General features: G+C 38.8%; 1 protein-coding gene across 2 annotated transcripts; it reads right to left on the bottom strand.

Moving 5' to 3' along the window:
- Nucleotides 1–12,100: 12,100 nt before the first annotated feature.
- Nucleotides 12,101–17,313, bottom strand: LOC111898830 (F-box/LRR-repeat protein At3g26922). Of its 2 annotated transcripts, XR_006190349.2 has the most exons (4): nt 17,021–17,313; nt 16,113–16,181; nt 12,414–12,484; nt 12,101–12,292 (listed from the first exon to the last, which is right to left on the bottom strand). XR_006190349.2 is itself a non-coding variant. In XM_023894708.3 (2 exons), exon 1 carries the CDS (start codon nt 13,560–13,562, stop codon nt 12,453–12,455), a length of 1,110 nt encoding a protein of 369 aa, XP_023750476.1. In that variant the 5' UTR covers nt 13,563–15,234; the 3' UTR covers nt 12,101–12,292; nt 12,414–12,452. The 2 variants fall into 2 exon arrangements, 1 of the variants encoding a protein (XP_023750476.1); XM_023894708.3 differs by lacking the exons at nt 16,113–16,181; nt 17,021–17,313 and having other exon boundaries at nt 12,414–15,234.
- Nucleotides 17,314–24,043: the final 6,730 nt, after the last annotated feature.

The raw sequence follows: 24,043 nt of genomic DNA, 5'->3' as shown, positions 1-24,043 counted from the left end.
CTATTTTCAGAATGAGACTTCAAGGGCGAAGTCTAATCCTAGTGGGGGAGAGTTGTAATAGCCCGGAATCTCAGGTATTATTAAATTATGTTTTTGGGGTGATTTAAGAGGGGACTCGGTGAGTTGGAGCCTAGACTCGCCGAGTAGGATCGCAGACTTGGTCGCGGGTTCGCGACTGGACTCGACGAGTCCAGATATGGACTCGGCGAGTCTACGCTGTTTAGCGAAAACCCTAACCGTTCAGGTTTGGGACGTATAAAAAGGACTCATTGGCCGTCATTGTTCATTTTAGCCTTCTAAGAAGAACCCTAGATCGATTGTGTGCATCTGGAGCAAGGATTATAGGCCATTGTTGATTATAGAAGAATTGTTGTGCAAGGAAGAGAAGGGATTGGCTAAAGGAACAACAAGGGAGTCACATTCTGAGGACTGGGGACACAGAGAATACATCATCCAGGTAAGAATTCGAGTATACTCTGCTATTTTGATGTGATTATGGAATTAGGGTTTATGGAACCCTTTTTGTGAATAGATTGAATGTTACCCTAGTCCCCTAAACGATTGTAACCCTGTATTGGGACCTATGGAGGTCCAGAATGTCCCATGTTTGTGCATTTCGGGAATTGATGAAGGTTTTGGATTGGAATCCTTATGCCTTAGACCAAAATGCAAATTATGAATCATGTGGTGTATCATGAGCACTGAAATGAGGACTTTACGTGATGGATCAGCCTAGGAAGGCCAGACCTAGGAATGGTCGAAGCAGTTCTGACCTTAGGATGCAGTTTGAGCGGTTGCATGGCATGGACTCACCGAGTTCGATGAACAGACTCGGCGAGTAGCTTGAAGATTAACTGGGACTCGTCGAGTTGTTCTTCAGACTCGGCGAGTTGAGTCGGGGTGGCCCCGCGATTCTTCCAGGAGTAACTCGTCGGGTCAAGGAGGATACTCGACGAGTAGAAAGGGAATCTCAGAGAGTTGGAGGATGTCTAGACTCGCCGAGTCGCCATGGCACTCGCCGAGTCCGGTCGAGTTGACCGTTGACCGTTGACCGTTGACCGTTGACCAGAGTTGACATAAGTCTGACTTCTTAGGGATAGTCACACTTAGAAGATATAAGTGTTAATGAGAGATATGTGATGCTATAGGGAGGTTGTAGCTCGTCGGATTGTGCACGAGTGATTTCAGGAGTTGCTAGCTTTCAACATTCACGAGGTGAGTCTTCTCACTATACTGTACCCGGAAGGGTTTGACTGTGTGACCGGAAGGTCAGATATGATATGTGACATGTATGCTATATGTGGTAAGTTAATTATTGTATGTGCTATGTATGTTATGTGGGCCGGAAGGCAATATGTGATGGGCCGGAAGGCGATTATGTTATGGGCCGGAAGGCGTTGTGTTGTGGACCGGAAGGTCAGGGCCTGGAAAGGCGTATGTGCGTAAGTTGTATATTGGGGAACTCACTAAGCGTTTATGCTTACAGTTGTTATGTATGTGTTTCAGGTACTAGCGATGACCGTGGGAAGGCGCCGGTGTGATCGGTACACACTGAAGGATGTTTTTATGATCTTGGGATTTAGACAATTTGTATTTGACATGACACCTAAATTATTTATGCCTTGTTTTGAATGGAAATACTTTATTTTTAAAATGAAAAATTTATTTGAAAATTTGAGTTGTTACATGAGCAGTACTTTCGTTTGAATTGTACCAGAAATTCTGCCCATGTCAGTTGCAGGGGCTTGTTGGGGCTTAAAGTCTTCCCCAAGGTATTCCACCAACGTACAGCGCCTCCTCGAAACTGACGCACTACAAATGTGGTCTGTAGCTTCCCTCTACAACCGCATGTCATGAAGGCTAACTCCATCTCCGAGATCCAATCCATGACCCCGATCAGATCCTCCTTTCCGGTGAAAGTCGATGGCTTGCAAGTCAGAAAATCCTTGTACTTGCATCCATTCCTCTCGACTTCGTCATCTTGGTTGTTTTGTTGAACTATTGGTGGGTTGACTTGACCAACAGTTCCACTGTAGTCTCCTTCCTCAGTCTGCCCTTCGTTCAACTCGGGCTGTTCGATCTGAATAGTGGCTTCCTCTCGATTTTGTTGGAGCAAACGTCTAGTTTCCTCCATTTGACGATCCAACATCGCTTGGATCATCGCTTGCACTCCGGCCATTGTTATTGGCTCAGCAGCAGCTACCACAACCGGTATTTGCTCAATCACTGGGGGATGATCTCGGTTCCCATTTGCATTCACGTTCTCGCTACGTGCTCTTACCATCTTGATCTATACACCGAATGAGGTGAATCTAGACCTTTACTTAGGATTGACATTTAAATCATCCTTATCACTCTGAAACGTTTACATGCTAGTTCTAATATCGTAGTCATATGTTTAGAATTCTAAACACATAAGGTTTCCAGATCCGGTCGGCAACAGACCATAGATCCGAACAACTAACAACATATCAGGCACAAGTATTTAGCACACAAAAGCATTTTAGGCACAATTCCTAAAATAAGCTAGTGCTCACACCTCACAATCATCGCTTAGCATTCTAAGTTTAAGTCTAGAAATAAATCCATATTCCTAGTTCGCTTAAACTAATGCTCTGATACCAACTGTGACATCCCCAAAATCACGGCCAGAAAAGACCGGTTTGTTTATGCTTTATAAAAATCAGAGTACTTCATTTTATAAAAATGTTACGGAATTTGTTCCCAGAAAAACATGGTAAATACGTTATTAAAACATTTTCGAAGAAACGTATTTATTTCATTTTAAAACGTTTGGGATGTCATCGTTAATACAGATACATAAGCATAAACAGAACTTATAATTATTTACACTAGCGATCTACATCTCTTTAAATCTCTTTGTGTAATGTGACTTCATATCAACACCTGTGATATAAATAAACTGAGTGGGTCAGGTTGGGAAACCTGGTGAGTACATAGGGTTTTCAACCCACAATAATATAATTATTATTTTTAAACATCAAACAATCAACCCTATTACCCATTCCCGTTATCCCCACATTACGTCCCTAAAACATCTAACACAAGGGACCTAGTCAAAGGACTATCATTGGGATGGAGTATACCTGGTGAGCACACAGTTCACACAGTTCGAATAAACACAGTTCGAATAAACACACAGTTCGAATAAACACACAGTTCGGTTAAACACACAGTTCGAATAAACACCTACAGGTTGCGAGCCTGCTAGTGTTCCACTGGACTGTCTAGAATAGTTTGTGGTTGTCATCTATACTCTGCTAGATGACTAGATCATCAAGAACAGCTATAACGAGGCCTCTCATTATTTTATTTTGTCACACAGCAACTATTATATCTACCCGTGTTTTACCCCGCACATTATGTAGATATAAAATACTTATACAGTTTGAATCACTGAAAACATGTATAAAACGTTCTTCCAATATAGATAGCAAGTATACAGATAATATACACACAGCACGTAAAATACTTCATATCTATGTGTAAGCTGAAAGTAACTATGCACTCACCTGAGTAGGTGGTGACTCAGCACTCGGACAGCGCTTCAATACTCTCAAAACGATATTCCTTCGATAAAACCTAGTACCGATACCACTAGGGTTTAGTTTAACGATAACCGCGACAAATTAATTAGTCTGACTATTATTAAGCGTTAATAACGCTCAATATAACTCATAATAATGGCTCAAATAATTATTTTAAGGACCTAATAATATTCCTATAATTATTTGAAAGCTACATAAAAAATTGCGTAAGCGTAGCACACTTACAGCGAATTTTATCGAAAACCGGGACTTAATTGGAGCGGCGTTTCAAAACCGAAAAACTCCTTTTTCTCGGGACTCCGGGAGCCTCGGGGCTTCCCTAGGGTGCTAAGGGGTTTTTCTAGGGTTTAGGGGGGTTTAGATGAGCTAGAGAGAGAAACTAGTGAGAGAAAGAAGTGGATTTGGAGTGAAAAACTCGGAATGGCTCGCATGCTATTTATAGCCCCAGCAGCCTCGGACTACGCGACGCGTCCAGCAGCTACGCTGGGCGTAATCTCGGATTGGGTCGCCAGCTCGCACCAGCTGGCTCGCACTTCGGAAGAGGATAAGGACCGAGGGTACGCTGGGCGTACCGAACTCCGACGCGGGGCGTAAAGCGAAGCGAGGCGACGTGGCGAGATCCGAAGGGCGCTCTGTTGATCGACGATGGACGGCTGCGATGAGGCCACGTCATCTATCTCGCATCAGATTTCGCAAATTGCATGCCCATCTTTAAAAATTCATAACTTTCGCGTACGACCTCCGTTTTCGACGTTCTTTATATCCACGCGAAGGTGGGAACGTACTCTACAACTTTCGTTTAGACTTCGTTGGCTAATTTTGGCTCGATTTTAAATTTTATATTATTAACGGGCCGAGACACGATTGGTCCGTTAAATCCTCATAACTTCTTCATCCGACACCCGTTTTCGCCCATCTTTTTCTCGTTACGCTACTCTCAACGAGATCTTTGATTCTCGTTTAGGTCGTGTCGGCTAAAAACCGCTCGATCTAATATTCGAATTTCGGGCTGTACACTGCTAGTACGAAACTTCGAAAAATCATAACTTCTTCATACGAAGTCAGATTTGGGCGTTCTTTTTATCGATGTTCTTAGTTTAACATATTATATGACTTTCGTTTAGATTGCTAAAGCTAAATCTCACTCTATCGTAAATTCACTATTTACGCTTCCCGGTATTGTGCCGGTTCCGTCGCGAAACTTCAACGGGTCATAACTTCTTCGTTATAACTCGGATTTCGGCGTTCCTTATATGTACGGAAACCTTGTGACATACTCTAAAACTTGGTTAAGATTATTTATTCTAAATAATCTTTTGTCGAAAAGTCGTTTTCGACCCCTATTGCCTCTAAATTGACTAGCCCGGATTCGTGGGCGTTACATGTAACCCCTTAGCTCCAAAATCGGGACCCAAGAGTTCTAAGAAGAACCCTAGCCATTTTTGGTGGTTCTAGCCTCTCTCTCATTGTCCTCCAATTGTTGGTGGTGTTTGTGACTTGTTTGAGGCATCACACTTGAGGTTCTAAGATCTTGAAAGGCCAAGTTCTACAAGCTACAACAAAGAGGTATTTATCTAACTTGTTTTTATGTTATATATCCCCAATTGTATGCTAGTTAGGCTTTATGCTTTGGATAATTTTATTACATGTATAACTAGAGAAAACTTAGATCCAGAGCATTAGGGTTGTATGTGCACCATATGAGTGTTATATTACTTAAAACCCAATAGTATCCACCATCAAGAATAAGAAACTTAGAATGCTAGTCTCTTCTTGTATTTTTGAGTGTCTTACTCCTTTAAGAACTTAACATATTTAGGAACTAAAGGAGACAAGTCAAGGGAGATTTAATCACCACAACTAGCTTCAAAGTGGAGAGAGGTGAAGAGTAGAAAGAAAGCTACGAATTTCTACTTTTTTAAGAGAATCCAAGACAAAAACTAGCAACTTTTGAGTAGAACACTTTCTTGTATGGAAGGAGATGTCAGACTCATATCGGTTGGGGCGAGGTTGGACAGGGGGTCATGGGAAGCACGAGGGTAGTACTCTGGACGACTGAGCTTATACAATAGGTTAAATAGAGATTGCTGATGGATCAGAGCCGCCAGAAGAGTTATACGGATTGGCAGCGATCTGAGCTAGAGTTTCAGGTGAGGGATTTAATGCTTCTGAAGGTGTCACCCTGGAAGGGTGTTATTCGCATCAGGAAGCGAGGCTAGATGGGCCCCAGGTTTATTGGTCCTTTCTGAGTTTTGGCCTGTGTGGGTAATGTGGCTTACCTATTGGAGCTACTGGGAGAGTTAAGTGAGATTCATGATACCTTCCATGTTTCCTAGATGAGGAAGTGTAAAGCTAACGAGACAATTGTGGTCCCTTTGGAGGACATTCAGGTCGATGATCGCTTGAACTACACTGAGAAGCCTGTGGAAATTATGGGTCGAAAAGTGGAGACCTTGAGGAACAAGGTAGTGAACTTGGTCAAAGTTCAGTGGCAACATCGTAAGGGCTCGGAGTGGACGTGGGAACCCGAGTCAAAGATGTGTGAGCACTATCTTGAGCTGTTTCATGAGGATGTCTTCGAGGGCGAAGTATGATTCTAGTGGGGGAGAATTGTAACATCCCAATATCATGTATTATTATTATTGCTCTTAAATTTATCGAAAGTTTCACAATTGGTCCCTTTAGGAAAAAAGGCTTTCATTTTGGTTGTACGATGGGCGTACTGGAGGGTACGTCGGGCGTACTAGCCTAGACTCCAAACCCTAATCTTAAGGGTTGCTCCCTATTTGAACAACATTATATCCCCTTTTGATCATCCTTATCAGCCACCATTCCCTCCCTGAACCCTAATTCCGAGTCTAAGTTGTTTGTGTGAGTTTTGGGAGCTTATTAAGTGATTTTGGTGCATTTTGTTGAAGAAGTAGGCTAGAGAAAAGGAGTGGTTTCTTGCAAGCTTGTAGATCTAGAAACATTTCCTCTTTGTGCATCTTTTTCAGGTATAAAGTTTATACCTTGATGGGTTTTTTATTTGATCTACATGGTTGAAGTTTTATGAGCTTTATGTCCCCAAGTTTAGACCTTTAGAGTTTGGAGCACTCCAGGGAACTTTAGTTGTCCTTTCATGCATATTAGGACTTGTAGATTCATAAAAATGATTGCTTGAACATTCCCTATGGCTCATGCGTGAGTAAAGTAGCTTAGTATGTGTTGGAAGTTTAACTTTGTTGCACTGGGTCCTTCCTAGCCATGTAAAGGCTTAAAGTTGACGAATTTACGAATTAAGACACCTTAGGATGGTCAGATTCGAAGTTGGGTTAGTTGTCTTAAAGGATTAAGACACAAAGTTGGTGAAAATGGTGTAATGACCCAAAAACCTAGGGTAAAAATTTCATTTTTAATATAACTACAACATTGATACCATTTAATTCAAACATTTCAAATCATAGTCAATTAAATCATTTATCAGAGTTTATCCCAAAATCATTCATTGCGGAAATCATAGGTGTGTGCACTGCGATTAATCTGAGCTCTTCTTTTCTAAATCGATGATATCTGAAACCAAAACTGTAAAACCTTAAGCACAAAGCTTAGTGAGTCCCCCATATCATACCCCACACACAATCTACAATCCACATATCATATTAGCTATAAAAGCTATCTCTACCACATAAGCCCTGCATATAATCATATAAGGAAGCCATGGAAACCCTCCAGGGTCTTACACCTAGTGCCACGGGAACCCCCGTGTGGTTTTATCTGCCATGGGAACCCCCACACGGTCTTCCTGCGTTGGGAACCCCCACAAGTTCTTCCTGCCAACAAGACATAATGCAAACTATACATACAAACATATGAGCTAAACGTACAACATATAAGGATGCCTTGGAAACCCTCCAAGGTCTTACACCGGGTGCCACTGGAACCCCCACGTGGTCTTAGGCCATTGCCATGGGAACCCCCACATGGTCTTAGCCTGGAAAACCATGGGAACCCCCCGGGGTCTTCCATGCAAGTATCATAAAGACAACTAGCATACCAAATACCACACAATCAACTATCATACTGCATATATCACTATTTTCCGTAGGAACCCCCGCATGGTCTTCACATAAATACATAATGTATCAATAGAACATTCGTAACAATCATCACAACTAGATAACTGGATCGGCCTTGGTGCCTTAGACCCATTGGTATGGTGAGAATACTCACCTCGCACTGCAGAAGCTTCCTGCATGAATTCCTTAGCTGCTGCCCCGCCAGCTTCCCGAGCTGTCACTACCAATCAATATACCACTTAGAAATTGGGTCCCATACCATCATCCTTAATCCATGCATGGGGTAAAATGACCATTCTAACCCTAGCCCAGTATGATCCAAAACTAAGGCCCAAACCCAAAACAAAAGCCTAACACTATAATGTCCATAAAACCATCAATGGCCCAATTTTCCAAATTGGGCCCATACCTTTCTAATGGACCTTATACTAAAGCCCAATATTCTCCTTAGTCAATAATCCTGACTCCAATTGGCCCACGAAGTCCCACAATAACCTAATCCAAGAATTGGCCCAAACTAAGGCCCGTAAATGTGAAGTCCATTTCTATATTGGGCCATAAGGCCCAATAGGCCTAACTATTCCAATATTGGACTAAGATACATTCAGACCCAAAAAATTGCAAATCCAGGCCCAAAACCGTTAGGGCCCAAAGTTCCAAATTCCACTAAGGCCCAAGTCCTCCTGAGAGCGTACGCCCAGTATACCTCTTCTGTACGCTTAGTGTACTGGACAAATGGATAGTACGCGCAACGTACTACATAATACGCCCAACATACAAACATCTCTAGCCCAAAATCCATTAAGTGCTTAATACTTGATCCCACCAGTCCAAATCATAGATCTGAGTTATACTTAACGTCTAAACCCATAAAGTAACTGACTTGGTGACTTTGCATGCCCCAAACAAACCCAAACTCCAAAAATGGCATTCTACTTCCATAAAAGTGACCCTAACTCATGAATAAACCCATTAAGACCTTCAAGATGGCAACTTTCTGCCCGATGGACTCAAATAGCATCAAGGGTGGCAACCCCAAGTCTAAGAATCGAATTTGAACCATAAAGCTTCATCCTTGGGACCAAAAAGGAACCAAAACCCCAAAATGGTAGATCTAAGAGATGAATGATCAAGTTCAAAGCTTTATACCTTCATCAAGCTGAGAATGAGTCCTAAAAGCCAGATCCATAAGCTCCTTCTTGATTCCCATCTTTGCATCAAACTCCATCTTCTTTACTAGTACGCCCCGCGTACTCTTTGTGTACACCCCACGTACTTGGCTAACCCTGAAAACCACGAAACTTCTAAAGGCCATAACTTCTTCGTTATAAGCCCGATTTCGACGATCCTTATATCCACGGAAAGGTGATGAGAATACCTACACTTCTAACACCTCAAACCTTTCTTAAGACTTTCCGAACAAAAATCCATTTTCCACAAAAGCCCGAACCGTTACTTTACCGAAATACCCCTAGGCTCCAAAACACGAACCGAACACCCGGATCAGTTCTAATACATCACTCGCACCCAAATGAGCCTAAATCTTACCTTCCCAAGAGCCATAATCCTTATAATGACCGACCTTCGAGCCACAGCCTCAGACTAGGAGTTAATTCGGAACAGAACGTTACAAATGGAAGCAGATGGAGTACGTCGGGCCTACTCCTGGCTACACCCCGCATAGCCAATTTCGCCCCCGATGGGTCACTGATCGCGTTGTACGCCCACGTAAGGAAGTGCATGCCCAACATACATGTTGGGCAGTTGACTTTCGTTGACTTCTGACTTTGGTCAAGATTTAGGGTTTTGGTCCATGAGAAGGGCAAAATTGTCTTTTTTCCCTTAGAGGACTTAGTTGTGGGATTTGGACTTGCTAGTTGAGTTTTGTACCTTAATATTAAATAGGGCTAATTGTTTCGTAGTCTAAACGGAGTCTAGTTCTGGCAGTTCGGGTGTGAGATTTACTTATCATCAGTATCAGGTGAGTTTCCTCACTTATTCTTACATGGGTGGTAGAATAGTTGTAGTTGTGATGACCAGTTGGGTCTACTATTAGTTTGTATTATGTTGTTATGTGTGACTGAGACTGCAGATAGTCTCCGGGGTTGTTGATAACCCATAAGGTGTGCCGTTGCTCACTGGGACTAGTGATAGTTCCCAGGGTTGCTGATAACCCATAGTTATTTATTTATGTTGTGTTGTATGTGGTATCTTGGGGAAATCACTAAGCTTCGTGCTTACAGGTGTTGATTTATGTGTTTCAGGTACTTCTGAGGAGTGCAGGAAGGTGAAGGTCTGATTGTACACACTCGCTGGGAGATCAGTTACTGGGATAGTGTGAGAACTCTTATATTTTTTGATAATGGTTGTTTTGGATAATTATGTGTTTGAAAACTTGGTTTATGAAACTTTAATTTGGTAAATTAAAATGAAAAAATTGGTCTAAAATTTGAGGTGTTACATCAAATCAAGTCCCTTATTAATAACCATAATTGTGCTAGGAATTTTAAATTAGGGTTAATTGTTAATTATAGATGGATGGATAGTTTTTTTGATCAGGGAAGTTCTTGAGAATGAGAAACTCAATGTTATGATGCTAAAAGAAGAAGTAAAAACTATGCAAAGTTGTGGTCCTATAGAGACTGGTGAGGAAATAAGAAGGTCTGATCCAAGGTCAACAGTCAAGTTGTCTGTAAACTCTATGCTAGATGGGAAAAACTACTTTAGCGTGATATATATATATATATATATATATGTGTGTGTGTGTGTGTGTGTGTGTGTGTTTGTGTGTGTGTGTGTGTGTTTGTGTACTTACATCTATTGTCGAGTTTTTTTAATGAATGAAAGGGGAGGAAACGGAAGGAAAGTTGCGTTCCCCACTGAGTTTTTTTTTTAAGGAGGGAAAGGGAAGGAAAGGAAATGAGGGGTGTTCTTGAGTTTCATTTTTGAAGAAAAAGGGAAGGAAATTGAGGGATTAAGAGGGGGAATAAATGGCTTATTTTCTAAGATTTCTTTCATCCCACTTATGGGATGATTGGGAAGGAAAGGAAAGAGAAGGAAAAGAAAGGGGAAGGAAAGGAAATGTTAGTAACCTTTCCTTCCTTCCCTTTCCTCTCCTTCCCTTTCCTTCGTAAAAAAACCCAAGAACAAGGCGTTAAATAGGGTTGGAGAAGTGGATGTAGAAATATTATAAACTTGGGTGATTGTTTTTTAAAAAGGAATGTGTAGTGGTGAGTTGTTATGTGTTGTTGGGATGGATGAAACAATTATATATATCCAATAGCTTGGGTTGTGGTACATGTGGAAAATAAAGGCATTTAGAAATGGTTTCGAGAAAATCTAAAACAAGATCTACATCTTGAATCTGGGTATGGTAATGCATTGATGTCATATCAACACAAGGGGAAATATGTTCGTTTAATCCAGAATTTTTTAGGGTAAATTGAGAATTTTATGCACTGTTTATTAGAGTCTTTCAAAAGGCTATGTAGGCCATATTACCTTTTCTTTAGGCGTAACCAAGAAGTGAGTTTGTTGCCCCCACAATTCTAGCTAGCATTTCTTTTATATAGATGTAGCTATTTTCCCTTTCATTTTGAGCGTATGAAATATAAGAAAAGATCTGCCCCAATTTGCTCTGTCTCTCGATCAATATAATCTCAGGTGTGTTTTGCCCTCTTTTGCCCTTCAAAATACTCTTACAAATCTGTTCTAGGAAGTTTGTGTATTTATCTTTTCAAGATATTCAAAGTCCCTAGAGTATCCCTAGCTAAAGTAGAAGGTATGATGAGTAATTTTTTTTTGGGAGGAGAGAGATCTGTGATAAAATGTTCCATCTTGTATGGTGGAAGAAGGTGGTTCCCCAAAAATAAGTTAGCGGATTGAGGATTTAGTCTTTTTGCTGCAAATAAACCGCTTCTTATCAAATGGCAATGGATATTTTGTTAATACAAATGATGACGCACTTTGAGTTAATTTGATCAGAGCACTTTATGGGGAGTCGAGACTTTTCTAAATGGTGTTGGTTCTAAAAATGGTTCAAGTCTGCGTGTGAGTATTGTAAAGCTATAAACAAGTTGGGTGATCACAACTTCATGATGGAGAATTTTATGATCGCATCAAATGGAATTTTGGCACGACAAATGGTATGGTAAAATTCATTTTTTCTAGTCGGTTTTTGAGGCAATTTGCTTTGGAAACTCAAAGAGACTGCAAGGTGAGTTGTGTTGGGTTAAGGATGATATTGAGTTTTGGTCTGGAAGGGGAGGAAGAGGATTAATAGGTATGCTCCAATAGAAGTTCATATTCATGGGTGACAATAGGATTGGATAAATTACACTTATCACTTGTATAGTTGTAAAGGAGATAATGAGACAAGCGATCACTTATTTTCACTCGAAAGTTCAGTGTTTCATCTGAAAAGAAAAGTAGCAATAGAAACTATGGAAATATGCAATCCAGAAGATTTAAACAAACACAAAACATCCATATATAGCATGATTAATACGGAAGCACAAAACAATCTCCTATCAACAACATTTGTAGCCAAAACCAGCAAGCAAGCATGTATTATAAGTTTAACAACATCTCACAGACAAGCATCCATGATATTCTAAAACAAAAGGGTAGCCAGGAGAACTTCTGATATGAAAAGATTAATAGAACCTGAAAATTCAAATTTATCAGTGTAAGAAGGGGTAAAATGGAGGTAAGTACATATAAATTTAACAATAGCTCAAAAAGGAATTTGACATGAATAAGTATTAAGAATTTAGATTGATCTTACCTGATATGATAATGACCGACTGGTTCATTGCAGCCCATGTCAATCTATATATTCAATATAAGCTTCACAACCTGGAGAACCGCTACGGAAATAACTTAAAATATCATCAAACACAACACGCTTTCGAAAGATAGAACAAGGCATTTCATCCAAAGTCAAACTTTCTAAACTCACAAAAGGGCAAGGTCTTCTTTCACGTAAGCCACAAAACCTTGAAATATACAACACGGCATCTTTGTCTAAAATAAGGTGCTTTACCTTGTGAAGTTGATGAAAAGTGTTGATCATTGTTTCAACATAATTTGGTGGGTTTTCAGTAGGCCTATCATAAATGGTTCGAAAGCTTACCATTTCTAATAAATCAAGATCATTGGCTAATAACAAAGACGGAGTCATGTGATCATATATGAAAGATGAAAGATTCGGTGCTGAGATCACAAATTGACAAGAACGCACAAGACAGATTAATGTGAGGTTCTCTAATGCACTTGATGTGATATAGAATGTACGAACATTCCATAATCGGCAATCAAGCAACACAAGATATTTCAGATTTGAAAAGGAGGAAAACAATTCTAAGGATCCATCGTCGTTTGGAGGATCCAGTGTAAATGTAACCCTTTGCAGATGTAAAGTAGTTAAAGTAGGCAAATACCATGTCAGATTTGGAGATTTTAACAACTCAAAATCGATATCCAAATAAAGATCTTGAAGAAAATGAGATTTAAGCAAAGACAAATCGAATCCGCCACGTCTAGTTGGTATATCATACATGTACAGAATGCTGAGCACTTTAGTGCCGTGTGACATTGAATATGCTATGATCTTTTTGAGAAGACGGATGGGGATCGAATTTGAAATGATGTCAATGATTGGAATTTCTGCATCTTTCTTTCGTTTAGATAGAAATTTATGCACAAAATTATCGAATTTATGACCAGTGGAGAGATCGGTCTTGAATTTGAGACGTGGATGGCCTTTCCATGTATTTCTCCACCTACGTGACAAAAGGCTACTTTGAACAGAAAATTTTGAGTCTAGAAATGAGTAAATGTGATCAATCAAATCATCGGGCAAACGGGAAATTCGATCTTCTTTGATCTGTTTTTTAGCCCTCTTGCTAACCCTCTTTGATTTTCTCCGCATCATTTTTGATATGAAATCTATAGAATAGGGTTTCAATGTTTGATTTTGGGGCTGTGTATAGAGAGATACCCTTCATTTTTTTGTTTACCATTATATATAGCCATATGACGTGTGTCAGTGAACTTTCCAAAAGTTATTACTCACCGCTAAAGCATGGAATAGATCAGTCAAAACGGATGAGAGTTGTACCAAAAGTTATTACTCAGCGCTAAAGCCTTTGGCCTAGCGGTAATGAGTGAATCTCTCAACTGAGAGGTCATGGGTTCAAATCTCTTACAAGACATATGTGGTATTTAGGAGTAGGTTAGCAAGTTTTCCGTTTCAAAAAAAAAAATACTATTAAAAATCATTGAACCAAAACTAAATAGTACTACAAATCTGCAATTGCACTTAACAAGAATCCAAAAAAAAAGATAGTATTAAAAATCATTGAACCAAAACTAAATAGTACTACAAATCTGCAATTACACTTAACAAGAATCCAGTGTATCACGGGAAAAGCAAAGATATTGGGATCAAGTATCATTTTATCTGTGAATTGGCAAGTCATGGAGATGTTGAAGTTATCTTTTGCAGGAAAAAATATCAAGTGGCTGAAGTGCTTACTACTAAGGCATTAAAGGATGGAGATTTCTTAAAGATGAAAGAAAAGATGGGACTTATGCAAGTCCAGCGTATAATATAGACTTGTACATGGAGGAACTATGTTGCTAAGTAGTTACCAGAAGTTACTTAAAGGAGGTGGTTAAAGTCAGTTACATTGAACGCCAAAAATGGGAAAGGTTGCAATGCTTCGTGTCTGTAAATATGTGATTATGTACTATGTTAAGAATTAATGAAGATTTGTTTGCTTCTTAGTGAAGATAAGTTTTCATTGTTCTCAGTATAATCTGTTAAACAATCTATAGAAATCAGTGTAATTAACAATCAAAAGGAAACAAATTATGCTACATCAGAATAGCAATGTAATTAACAAATAATAATACTTTTGAATACAAGGAAACATGTTATCCTTCATGAATGCTGCAATTATGAAAAGATACCATAAAAACACAACAATCACAAATAACTGCATTGAGGCAACTTGTTGAACAAAAGGAAAACTGTCACCTGAAGAAATTATTTACTAAGCATGGGATTATTCGTATATGGAGAATGCAAATTCAATTGAATTTTTGCTTTGACTTTAAAATGCAAAAGGTATCATTATAGAATGAAACATAAAAAATTTGTATAACAGAAATGTATAGTTGGGCAATAAATCTTCCTTCTTACTTGCGTAGAATTAACACGGAAAGTGTTATTTAAAAGGAACCATGTAAACAGTGCAACACTAAAAAGTTGAGACTACAGATGAAGAACCCTGCTTTAAAACAGTGTATGAGGTTCCAGAAGTCTACTTATAATACAAGTAAAATATAAGAACAATGGAAAAGGCTTGATAACCTAAATCACATCCCAAAGCCAAGTGCTATTTTGTTGATTAGCACACTACCAGTGGTTATTACTTCTAAGGTAATTGTCTACCAGTGGAAAAGTTAAATACCCTAATTGGTTAGATTTTCAAAGTAAATTGTCTTAATAGAAAAGAAATAAAAATGCAATATCTTCATGGGAATATAGTGAAAGTATACCACTATAAGTTGTAACGAAAAAAATACATTTTCAAAGTAAGATATTTTAAAAGAAACAAATTAGTGGTATAATGTCTTAATAGCAAAAGGTTAAAAGTTACAATGTCATAATTTGCTATAACTTGTTAGATTTTTGAAGTACAATGTCTTGGTAGTAAAAAAAAGTATAATTTCTTAATGGGAAATTATAAAAGTATAATGTTATGATTGATAACTAAAATCAAACAAATTTAAATTTCAAAGTACAATTTCTAAATAGGTTAGATTTTTTAAATGCAAAAAACTAAAAGTACAATTTTAACCGGGTGGGTCTTGAATGTATAATGTTATAATTTTCAAAGCCAAATGTCTTAACCAAAGTTAAAGATCTTTATAAGAAAAAAAAACTATTAAAAGTAATGCTTTAGTTGTTCAAAGTGCAATGTCTTAGTAGGAAAAAAAATTAAAATACATATTAAAATATATTAGATTTAAATAAATTATAAAAGTGCAATGTTCGAATAGGAAAGAGGTTAAAAGTTCAATGTCTTAATAAAAACAAATTTGAAAATAAATTTGTAACCAAAATAAAAAAGTTTCAATTTACAAAGTACAAGGTCTTAATAGGAAAATAATGAAAATGTTGGGTCTTAATAGGTTAAATATTTAAAGTATGATACTATAATGGTTAGATCTTCAAACTACACTGTCTTATCAGGTGGAAAGTTTAAAATTACCATGGCCTATTAGGAAAAAGATTATAATTATGATTGCCTCAGCTCACAAAGGTATCATGTCATTCGAAACCAAGTTCTTCAGTGTTGCGTCGAAAAAACATTCAATTATAACATACCAACTTGTGAGACAGTGTGGAAAGGATTTTTCATTTTTACCCTATGAGATATTTTGCATGTATATTAAGTAAAATTTGGTTACATACCTTGGCACTATATATGGTCGTTTTGGCTTTTTTTTAGATTGCTATGAGCTATCAAATGCTCCTGTTATCCTATCAAATAGCCATAAAAAGATGATGCTTTAGACAATAATAATTGATACATGTAATGATGTTGGAATACGTAAATTAACACAGTTATGTCAACTTTATAATCTTCAGATATCTAAATAACATGCTGCAAAGATTACATTGACTTAATAGAACTACCACAAATATGTTATATTCATGTCAGCTAAAAACCAAACTAATCCCTGTGCAAACTGGATATTTCTAATCATAAAACAGATATTAATTTCAACCTTAACACTTTTTAAAACCATGACTTGATCCAAGATTTTGACCAGATTTATATTATTAGTAAAATGCAAATCAATGGAAGTGAAACAACGCTTAAAAAGATTTGACTAAAAATTCGTTATTTTATAAAACTGGTTACAGATGACAGAATCTGAAAGACAATAAGCATCCTCAAGCAACCAAGACATTATCAAATGATTAACAAAGCCACATAAACACATTCTGGAACAAGCCAAACACTCGCCCGCTAGAACAGATTTTACAGAAAAAAAAAAGATGTAGAAGACCCACGAAAAGATAAGCAAAGCCAAAACATCTGGTGTAGTTACTTAGACCGACAAAATTAGAGCTAACAGAAAACCTTGCCAACGAAAAGATGAAGAAAAGACAGGGTAAAATACTAGAAACCCTCGATAAGAAGAAAGAGAACATGAAAAAAAATTAAAAACGACACACCAATTAACCTTCGATTCTTTCTTATTAACCATACACCAACTTTATTTTTACATAAGAAATCATAACATCTCAATTACAGGAAACCCTTTAGAAATAAGATATAATAAAGAATAGAAGCGACAACAGTGAAAACTTACAACGATCTTGAAAAAATCTTGGATTGGAGACATGGCTGTGAGTCTCTTGCGCGTCTCCATGGGTGTTTACAGAGATCGCTATGGGTCTCAGGGTGGTTGGGACTGTTGAGAACGGAATGACTGAAAGAACGTATATATATGAATACGGATCCAACCCTATCAATTTCCAACGATAATTTATATCTCCGGCAAAGGATATGAGTTTCGGGGTCTCCGGAGATCGGTATGGTCTCCGGTGTTGCTTCCGTCGGTTGAGAGCGGAATGATGACCGAACCCTCTAGACTTCCATGTTCCAGCGGTTATTTTTCAAAAGCTTCAAGACTTTCTAAATTCGTCTTATAAAAAGCAACATTTAGATCATCTGTTTAATTTCTGTTTTTAATAAAAGAACTTAAACTTGTTGATATGTTTATTTGTTAATCGTAATAGGCATTACAATGTTCAAAGGAATTTGCATTTAGATTGCATATAACTATAACAGCCCATTAATTTTAATCATACCAACTAATTGGCTGGTATCGGCTTGTTTAATATTTTAAGGAGTTTGGTTACGGGAGGCTATTACCTCTGACCATGGATTGTTTATGTATGTGGCAGCAACTTTGAAGGAGTTTGGTCAATGGATATGTGAGAATTGCATGAAGCTTCATGTCCTGAGTCATTCATGTCACCACCCGGGTGGCTTAATTAAGTTTATTGACGGGGCTGATGACATTAGCAGGCATATTGTTGGTATTCCAAAGCCGCTACCTAATGAATTGGAAGCCGACCTCAATGATGGGTTGGTGATGGATGCTCAGCTACTTGATCGTGTTTTTAAACTACCTATCACCACCGTCAAAAGCATCCCTCATAACTATCGTATGACTTTCTCTCAGGCTTTGAAAGTAGCCCTTTCCAAGGTGGTTGCTCATCCCGTATAAGTTGAAGCATGGGTTGCTTTGTTAATTCTTCATATGTGTACTCTTCAGGTGTTCATGCCCAAGAATAGGCAACAAAGTAGGCCTAGCAATAAGAAGTCTTTGCAACATCGTAATATCTTAAGCGCTTTAACTACGTAGGGGAATGAAGACGATATCGTCAAGTTAGTTATAAACTTAGTTGACAATGCAAGACTGGACCAACAAGACAAAAAAGAAGAGTACATTCAGGAGAAAAGAACACCGGGCGGCACCAATATCAGACAATGTCTTTGTAAGGTTGCCGATGGACATTTTACAGCAGCAATGAAAGTTTTATGTTATTCGGGGGTTGCTCCATTTGGGGGTGATACCACGAGGGCATTGGAGGATAAGCATCCATACAAGCCACCATATTCCAAGCCCAACACCATATTTTCAGAACCTCTCCTTGTAGTGGATGTTGACAATGTCCTTGGGGAATTAAATCCTTCCCTAAAGGTACATCGTGTGGGAGAGACGGGTTGAGAGCTCAACACATTTTAGATGCCCTTTTGTGGAGAAGGTTCGGCTATATCCAAAGACTCCTACGTGCTATTACATTTGTGGTTAATCTATGGTTAGGAGGAAGATACCCTTCAAGTTTGGCTGAATTTGTTGCCTCTGCTCCTCTCACGCCGCTCTTAAAACCTGACAAGGGAATACGACCTATTGCAGTAGGCATTAAATGGAGATGTTTGGTTTCCAATTTGGCTATGAAACATGTTGGCAATAAAATGGCCAAGTATCTCAATGATTTTCAGTTTGGAGTCGGGGTGTCGGGTGGCGCTGAGGCCGTATTACATAACGCCAATAGGTTGTTGAGTGAGCGCCACGATGACGGATCTCTCTCCATGCTTACCATAGACTTCTCTAATGCCTTTAACCTTGTTGACAGATCCGCATTACTTCATGAGGTTAGATTGAGGTGTCCCTCTATATCCTTGTGGGTAGAATTCCTATATGGTTAAGCAGCAAGGTTGTATCTAGGCAACACACATGTTTGGTCCACTACTGGGGTTCAACAAGGAAACCCCTTGGGACCACTTCTCTTTGACCTTGTGTTGCACCCGCTCTAGCATAATGTTAGAGACAATTGCAATCTTCGTATCCATGCATGGTACCTTGATGATGGCACACTTATCGGAGATTCGGAGGAGGTGGCCAAAGCATTGGACATCATTATGGTGATTGGCCCAAAGTTGGGCCTTCAGCAAAATATCAAGAAAACCGAGCTCTTTTTGCCCTCGTGTGATGGTAGGAAGTTACATGACGGGCTATTCCCGGCTGGCATCAGGAGACCGCCTTTAGGGGTGAAACTTCTTGGGGGAGCTTTTAGTAGAGAAGCTAGTTTCATTCGCAACTTAGCCATAAAGAGAGCCGAAAACGCTATGAACTTGATGCGCCTTCTTCCACAATTTCCTGACCCCCAGAGTGAGCTCCTTCTGCTTCAGTCATGTATGGGTATTGCTAAGTTTTCCTTTGGGCTGAGGACGTGCCAACCCGTTCATATGGAGGAGGCAACAATATTCTTTGACAATGGGTTGCGCGGGGCAATTGAGGACATTGTGGTTTGTGGTGGCTCTTTCTTTGCCGACATACAATGGTGAATTGCTTCTTTACCCATTAGGTTTGCAGGTTTGGATTTATACTTGGCAGTAGAGGCTACCTCATATGCTTTTGTTGCCTCAAGGGCTCAATCTTGGGTATTGCAAGACCATATCTTACGGGATAGCGGCATATATGGTATGGATTCTGATTATGATTGTGCCTTGGCATCTCTTCGTAACAAGTTCCAGATTTTGATGTTAAAAATTTTACTACTAAAGACACACCCCCTCTAAATCCCAGAATACACTGGCGAGTGCCATTTTTCGTAAAATTGCTCAGGACATGGAAATGCAACTCGACATGATGTCTCGGTAGAAAGCGGTTTTCCAGTGCTTACATGCACCACATTCTCAAGATTTTCTTCTAGCTATCCCTATAAATGGTCTTGGCCAACACATGTGTCCCGTGGGTATCGTACTATTCTCAAATATCGTCTCATGATTCCCATATTCCCAGCTGACGAGATATGTCCAGTGTGTCGCAAGGCATGTTTGGACTCTTTTGGAGAGCATGTAGTTCATTGTAAAGAACTCTCGGGGTTCAAATACAGGAACGATATGGTTAGGGATGTTTTGTTTTGACATATTTAAGCGTGTCAGGGTTTCCGCTAAGAAAGAGGCACCTAAAAATTTCTTGACTGACCCGATTGAAGGAAGGTCAACCCTCAAACCAACTGACATTTTGATTGTTGGATGGGTTAGAGGAAATCACGCATGGGTAGACCTTACAGGGGTATCCCCTCTCGTGGGCTTAAGGGATGGGGGCTTCACGGCGGAATAGACTACTTTAAAAGCAACTACAGGAAAAGTTACCAAAAATGAGAAATCGTGCATGGAAAATCAACACGTGTTCATACCATTTGCATTTGATATATTTGGTTTCCTCGTGTCGGATGCGATAGAGCTTCTTAATAGAGTACAATAGATCATGCATAATAATCTAATATCCCCTAGATCCTCGGATATAGTCTTTAAAAGAATTAGCTTTACCATACAAAAGGCTTAGCGGCGCAACTTGTTGCCCATTTTTCATCTCACTCATTGTACGATGATAATTAAATTGCTTTATGAAAATTATATTATTTTGTAAATGATAAAACTATTATACAAGTAAGAATGGGAAAATATTATATTAGCCTAATGAACTTGTTTTAGAAGGTCACCCATCTGTTTTTTTTTTTTTTTTTTTTTACAAAAAGGGAAGTAAGTTACATTTGATTGTTTTAAAACATCCTTATGTTAGATGATACCAGTTTAATAGGTAATATGGGTGTTACAAAACAAATAACGGTATTATATCATTAAATGATTTTCACGTGTATACCCTTTAATTTGAAATGTTTTAAATAAGATAATTTCGTTCTTCACTCCCCTAGTCGTCATTAAAAAAACTCTTGCTCTTACCAAAGTTCCTATCGATGACAAGATTCATCGCAATCAAAGTTCATTTCCAAGGTGTGTTCATCAACAAATCTTTTTGCTACTGTGATGGTATGTGTTTGAGAATATCGATTTTGTTGGTATGTCTCATAAGGAATTTGTTTGTTTTCTTGAATGATTCACACAAGAGAAATGTGAGAAGCTTTATTATTGTCAGCCAAATTTAGAAATCCGAGAAGGTTTAACATTGATTTCTAATGAAATTGAATATCAAGAGTTTATATACATTGCTTATCGATGTGGAGTACAACTGCATGTATACATGGAACATTTTGGTACTAATCTGCAGGTAAGTAAGGAAAATGAAATTGATGACAACTGTTCTGTTAGGTCAAGCATGTCAATGGAAATGGAAGATGGTGTTGACCTAACTGAGTCCTTCACTCCGATGAAGAGCAACATTAAAGGAGTAACCTATGATGGAGTAATTCAGGAAAATGGAAATGGGGATGTCACATAAGTTTTTTTTTGGAAAGAGAACTTCCCTAATGAGGGTTTTTGCCTAACTTTTGATCATCGACTAATCCCCCGCTATAAACATGAGACTATGCCACATGCCCTGGAGTCACTAGAGGTGAACCTCCATGGGCACATGGGTTGAGTAGTGTCAAAATTTGAACATGGGTCAATAGGTTATGTAACGCCTGTGTTTCTGGGCTTGTCATTAATGTTGGTATAATAGTCTACGTTAACCTTTGTAACCCGTTTTGAAATAATAGAAGTGTATTATTTGAGTATTATGTATTATGTGCTTAATTGTGTGTCTTAATTTAATTAAGAATAAAAATAAGCGTCAAAATGAAATGTTAGATAAAGCCGATATCTATGGATAATGTTGTAGTAGTTGAAACGAGGTTTCTGTGCATATAAAGAACGCCAAAATCCAAGTTATAACGAAGAAGTTATGACCTGTCGAAGTTTCGCGACAGAACCGGCACGACCCAGCACGACCCAGCGCGACCCAGCGCGACGTAAATAGTGAATTTAAGGTAGATAGATATCTATCCTTAGTGATCTAAATGAGAATTGAAGATCTCATCGATAGTAGTGCAACGACGGAAAGACGGACGGAAACGGAGTTCAGATGAAGGAGTTATGAATTTCGAACGGAGTTTTCCTGTCCCGGCCTACTAAAGATAATATATAAGTAATATACTTATAATATATTAAAAATAAAGTCAAAATTAGCCAATGGAGTCTAAACGAGAGTTGTAGAGCATAATCTCACCTTCGTGGCGATATAAAGAACGTCGAAAACGGAGTTCGTATGCGAAAGTTATGAATTTCTAAAGTTTGGGGCGCGAAACCCCAAAACTGTCAGAGACCACGACGTGGCAAGCAGTGCCACGACGTGGCAAGTCTCTTGACACCTCCGGAAGGCCCCCAGATGCAACTTGGGATGACGCATGCAGTGACGACCAAGCCCACGACGTGGAAAAAGGTTGCCACGACGTGGCAAGCGCCAAATTTGCCCTATAAATAGATTTGAAGGGTCAGCCATTTAGGGTTGCTATTTTCTCTTTTCTCTCTCCCGTTTTACCTCGATTTGCGTGCCAGAAGTACCCCGAAGCCCCGGTAATATTCTCGAGCCCCGAAGCAGGTCCCAAGATCCCGAAGATCCCGAGAAGTGCGATTCCCGAGCCGAAGCTCTGCCCGCGAGAAGTTCAATTTTTGTAGAGATCTTCCAGATCTGCTGAGGATTACTACTTCTGCAAGTCGTAGTGTTGTCCGATCATCTTCTGATCAAGTGAGTGTATACTACCTTTCATAAACACGATAATAATACAAGTATGGTTTGAGTGTATTAAGTATATTGTTGTTTATATGTGTGAGTGTGTAGTTACTTTCTTCTAACGCATAATTATGAAGTATTTTATACGAAATACGTGTTATGTGTATATTTTGTTGTTATGTATGTGAATATATATTCACTTTCTTCTATCTTATAGATCTGATTATTTCTCTATGAAATACGTGTTATGTGTGTGCCTCATCTGTTATGTGGAAAATGTATTGATTGAGCATGCTATATAGGTTTTGAAACTATGTATAAAAATGTATATTTTATCTACTAATATGTTGGGTAGAACATGGGTAGATAGTTGGTGTGTAATAAACAGATGAGAGGCCTCGATGTTGTTTTGATCCAGTCATCTAGCGGAATTTAGATGACGACCACGGACTTTTCTAGACAGTCCAGTGGAACGCTAGCAGGCTCATAACCTGTAGGTGTTAATGAACTTGGGTGTTCATTCGCTGTATTCCATCCCCCTCATGGTTGCCTTATTTGACTTATATTGCTGAGGAACCCCCGAAGCATGTGTTGTCACCCTGGTGAAATATTCTTAGAGTAGGTCCCTTATGTTAGTTGTCTTAGGGACGTAAAGTGAGAATAACGGGAATGGGTAATTGGGTTATTGTTGGTTGGTGGAAATTAAATATAATTATTTATTGTGGGTTGAAAACCCTATATGCTCACCAGACTCCCAAGCCTGACCCACTCAGTTTATTTGTATGACAGGAAGTGGCGCAAGGGCATAAGATGGATGAACTATCAAGTTGTTTTCTTTACAAGTCTGTATATCATGTATATATTTGTTGAATGACTTGTAATGTTTTCGTTTATGCTTTATGGTCTGTATCGGAACATGACATCCCGAGTTTTGATTATATAATGAAAATACATTTCTTTTATGAAATGATTTGGTAAACATTGTTTTATCACGTTTTTTTTTGGGAACAAATTCCGCAACTCTTTCAAATCAAAAGGATTTACTCTGAAATTATTTTAAAAGCATAAATGAAAATTGGTCTTTTCGGGCCGAGATTTTGGGGATGTCACAGGTTATCCACCATATATTTCACATGTCGTATCTTACCAAGTGACCACAACCTAAGATGATGAAGATGACAACGTACCAGATGTGAAAGGTAACGCAAGGTTTAATGAAGAAATTGATGGGTTTTGAGCATAACATACAATCTGATGTATGCATGCAACCCTAATTAACATCTATGTTCTCTCTAATTTAAC

The sequence above is a fragment of the Lactuca sativa genome, chromosome 4, assembly GCF_002870075.4.
Source record: "Lactuca sativa cultivar Salinas chromosome 4, Lsat_Salinas_v11, whole genome shotgun sequence".
NCBI lineage: Eukaryota > Viridiplantae > Streptophyta > Magnoliopsida > Asterales > Asteraceae > Lactuca > Lactuca sativa.
Note: the sequence above shows the minus strand (reverse complement) of the source record. Positions and strands in the feature narration are given on the sequence as shown.